Source organism: Parus major, chromosome 4A (assembly GCF_001522545.3).
Source record: "Parus major isolate Abel chromosome 4A, Parus_major1.1, whole genome shotgun sequence".
In the NCBI taxonomy this organism is placed as follows: Eukaryota; Metazoa; Chordata; class Aves; order Passeriformes; family Paridae; genus Parus; species Parus major.
The window spans coordinates 19,803,645-19,806,660 of NC_031772.1; the positions used below are offsets into that span (position 1 = coordinate 19,803,645).

Here is a 3,016-nt window from a genome sequence, read left to right on the forward strand (position 1 = left end):
GGTGGTGAATGTTTGGGGTGTCTGATTTGGGGTGGTGAATGTCTGGGGGTGTTTGGGGGTGTCTGGGGGTGTTCGGGGGGTGCCCCCAGGCCTGTCCCAGTCCCGAGTGGCCGCTCGGGGGGGCGGAGCCTCCCGGAGCCCCCGCCCAGCCCCCGGTGCGGGGCCAAAAGCGGCGGGAGCGGAGCGGGAGACGCCGCCGGGAGCGGAGCCGAGCAGCCGGTGAGTGCCGAACCGAACCGAGCTGAACCGAACTGAACCGAGCCGAGCCGAACTGAACCGAGCCGAGCCGAGCAGCCGGTGAGTGCCGAAGAGAACCGAACTGAACCGAGCGGAGCCGAGCGGAGCCGAGCAGCCGGTGAGTGCCGAACCGAACCGAGCTGAGCCGAACTGAACCGAGCCGAGCCGAACTGAACCGAACCGAGCCGAGCAGCCGGTGAGTACCGAAGAGAACCGAAGCGAACCGAACCGGAGCAGGGCACGCCGCCTCCTCGGAACCCCCGGGAGCGGGATGGAGCCGGGGCCCCCGGACTGTCCCGGCCGGGAATTGTGCCCTTGTCCGCCGGCTCCGTGTCCCGGGTCAGGCTGGCCGCGGCTCGGGACAGCTGGGGACAGTCCGTGCCCACGGCAGGGGTGGCACTGGGTGGCTCTGAGGTCCCTTCCTGCCCCAACCCCTCTGGATTCCATGGGGCCAGCTCCGAGGGGCTGCGGGAGGGCTGAGCCCCCCAGGAGCCCGGCTCTGCCCGACCCCAGCCGGGACAGCCCCGGGAGGCTCCTGCCTGCCATTGGGGACCCCAACACCCCCGTGTTCCCCCAGCCATGGCTGAGGAGCTCGGGGAGCTGCTCAGGGAGTTCGAGGAGGTGATGGAGCACTTTGAGCGGGGCCCCGCCTGTCAGTACCAGCAGCACCTGCAGGAGCTGAAGAGGAAAGCGGGACAGAGCGTGTATGACAGTGGGATCGATGAGCTGGAGAGTGAGTCTGGGGATGGGGATGGCATCGGTGAGCTGGAGATTGGGGATGGGGATGGCATTGGTGAGCTGGAGAGTGGGGATGGGGATGGGGATGGTGAGCTGCAGAGTGGGGATGGGGATGGGGCTGGGGATGGGGGAGGATGGTGTCTGCCAGGGTGGGAGCTCTGTGGTTCCTCCATGTGAAACATCCTCCTGCTGATGCTGCCTGACTCATCCCTGCTGGGCTGGATCAGCAGTATGAGGGGATGACCACTGGATACCGGCCCGGGACCTGCCAACATCTGCCAGGGCTCCCTGTGCTGGGCTGGCCGCTGCAGGACTGTCAGAGGCTGGGGATAACCCAGTCCCTGAAATAACCCTGGCCTTGTAACTGCGCCCAGACAACCTCTGCTGCTCTTTGACCTGAGAACGAACCTCAGTTCCATTTTTCCAAGCATTCCTAGAAGCAGGGGAGGAGCAGATGGGGTCTCCAAGAGCGTGCCACCCTGTGCCATGGGCAAAGTGTTCCCCAGGGGCCTGTGCCCAGGGCCAGGGACTGATGCTGTGTGTCCTCAGGTGCCAGCACGTCCCCAGGTAGCAGCCTCAGCTCCAGTGAGGAGCACCTCAACACCCCAGCTGACACTTACCCCACCAAAGGTGAGCCCACCCAGAGGGGTTTGCAGGGCTTCCTTCTCAGTGCTGGGCTGGGCTTGGCAGTGACAGCCAGCCCTGGACTGGGGGTCCCACCCTACGGAGTGGGAATGAGCCCCCGGTGTCCTGGCAGGAGCCTGGCAGGGACAGAGGTTGGACTGGGATTTTCCCAGTCCAGGCTGGACTGGCTGGGACAGACACAGCTGGAGCTGAGGAACGAGGCTTGGGGGTCTCTCCTCTCCCCAGTGGGAGGGGGAACAGGAAGACCTGACCGTGTTTTTCCCCGCTAGCAAAGCTTGGAGACACGCAGGAGCTGGAGGAGTTCATTGCAGACCTGGATAAAGCCTTGCAGGGTAAGTGCCCAGCCTCTCTCTCCTCCTCCAGATGTTTCCCTCCTGGTGAGAGCCCGGGGGTGTTCCTGGGAGAGGGGGTGATGCTGTGCTGGGCACCTCTGGCATCTGCACCCAGCAGCTCTGGAGAGTTTGGCTCCTCTCCGATGGCTGCTTTGCAGGGGAAACTGAGGCAGAAGCCACTTCCTCTCACAGGGGCCCTGTGTGACGGGCTGGAGGCAGAGAGAACCTGGTTAAAAATAGCATTATTACCCCACACAGACTGCGTAAGACACAGCTCTGGTCTCTGTTCCCATCCCTGGTGTCCAAAACGAGGTGCCTGGTGGGAAGTGTTCCTTCACAGGATCTGTGGACTGGGAGGGAGGGAGGGAGGGGAGCAGAGCTGCCCCCTGCCCCAGGTGTCTGCTCTGACCCTGCAGCCTGTCACCATCCTGTGTGTCATCCTGCAGAGATGTGAGCTGTGGTGTGGAGAGGAGCAGCCCCAGCCCCGAGTGTCCCCGGTGCCACCTCTGCTTCTGCAGCCCTGGCTGGGGACAAGGACGGGCAGCGGGACGTGGGACGATGGCACAGCCCTGCCAGCGCCAGGAGGGGACAGCTCTGCGCGGGCTCCGGGGACTTTGGGGTGACCTGGGCCACTGCTGAAGCCCCCAGAGTGATTCTGGGGAAGATGATCTTGCAGGACATCGCTGTGGCCTCGGTGTCCCCCCCAGGCCGGGAGGGCCCATCCTTGGTGGCATCTGCCACTGCTGAGCTCTGCTTTGCATGGGGAGCCCCAAGTCGGGCTCCTCTCTGCCCCCCAAGTGCCTCTGCCCCAGCTGCTGCTGTAAATACTGTAAAAATGATGTTTTGTGCTGTACAGAGGGGATGTGGTTCTGGAAACAAGATTTTAAACCTCTGCCTGTGTCTGTCTTTGTCCCTCTGGCAGGGGTGGGAGCAGGGATGCCTGGGCTGCCAGCTGGTGGGATGGGAAAGGGGGAGACCTCAGGGAAGCGAGTTCAGCATGCCTGGCTAAAGGGGAACGTGAGGAACCCCTTGTCCTCCCTCCCCCTTGGGAGAGCTGCAGTCCC

At 64.0% G+C, this 3,016-nt stretch overlaps 1 protein-coding gene across 4 annotated transcripts; it reads left to right on the forward strand.

The window, feature by feature from the left end:
• Positions 1-16: 16 nt before the first annotated feature.
• LOC107203834 (regulator of cell cycle RGCC-like) lies at positions 17-2,844 on the forward strand. Of its 4 annotated transcripts, none has more exons than XM_033514116.1 (6): positions 17-219; positions 815-970; positions 1,525-1,605; positions 1,890-1,952; positions 2,145-2,264; positions 2,399-2,844. In XM_033514116.1, exons 1-6 carry the CDS (start codon positions 39-41, stop codon positions 2,404-2,406), a joined length of 609 nt encoding a protein of 202 aa, XP_033370007.1. In that variant the 5' UTR covers positions 17-38; the 3' UTR covers positions 2,407-2,844. The 4 variants fall into 4 exon arrangements, with proteins under 4 accessions (XP_033370007.1, XP_015481794.2, XP_033370009.1 ...); XM_033514118.1 differs by having other exon boundaries at positions 188-297; XM_033514117.1 differs by lacking the exon at positions 17-219 and adding an exon at positions 226-433.
• Positions 2,845-3,016: the final 172 nt, after the last annotated feature.

Excerpts from the sequence above, each read along its gene's own strand:
- LOC107203834 (XM_033514116.1), top strand. The coding sequence starts at position 39 with ATGTCTGGGGGTGTTTGGGGGTGTCTGGGGGTGTTCGGGGGGTGCCCC. Across the intron at positions 971-1,524 it reads TGGGATCGATGAGCTGGAGA|GTGCCAGCACGTCCCCAGGT; the intron begins GTGAGTCTGGGG and ends GTGTGTCCTCAG. Across the intron at positions 1,953-2,144 it reads CCTGGATAAAGCCTTGCAGG|GGGCCCTGTGTGACGGGCTG; the intron begins GTAAGTGCCCAG and ends TTCCTCTCACAG.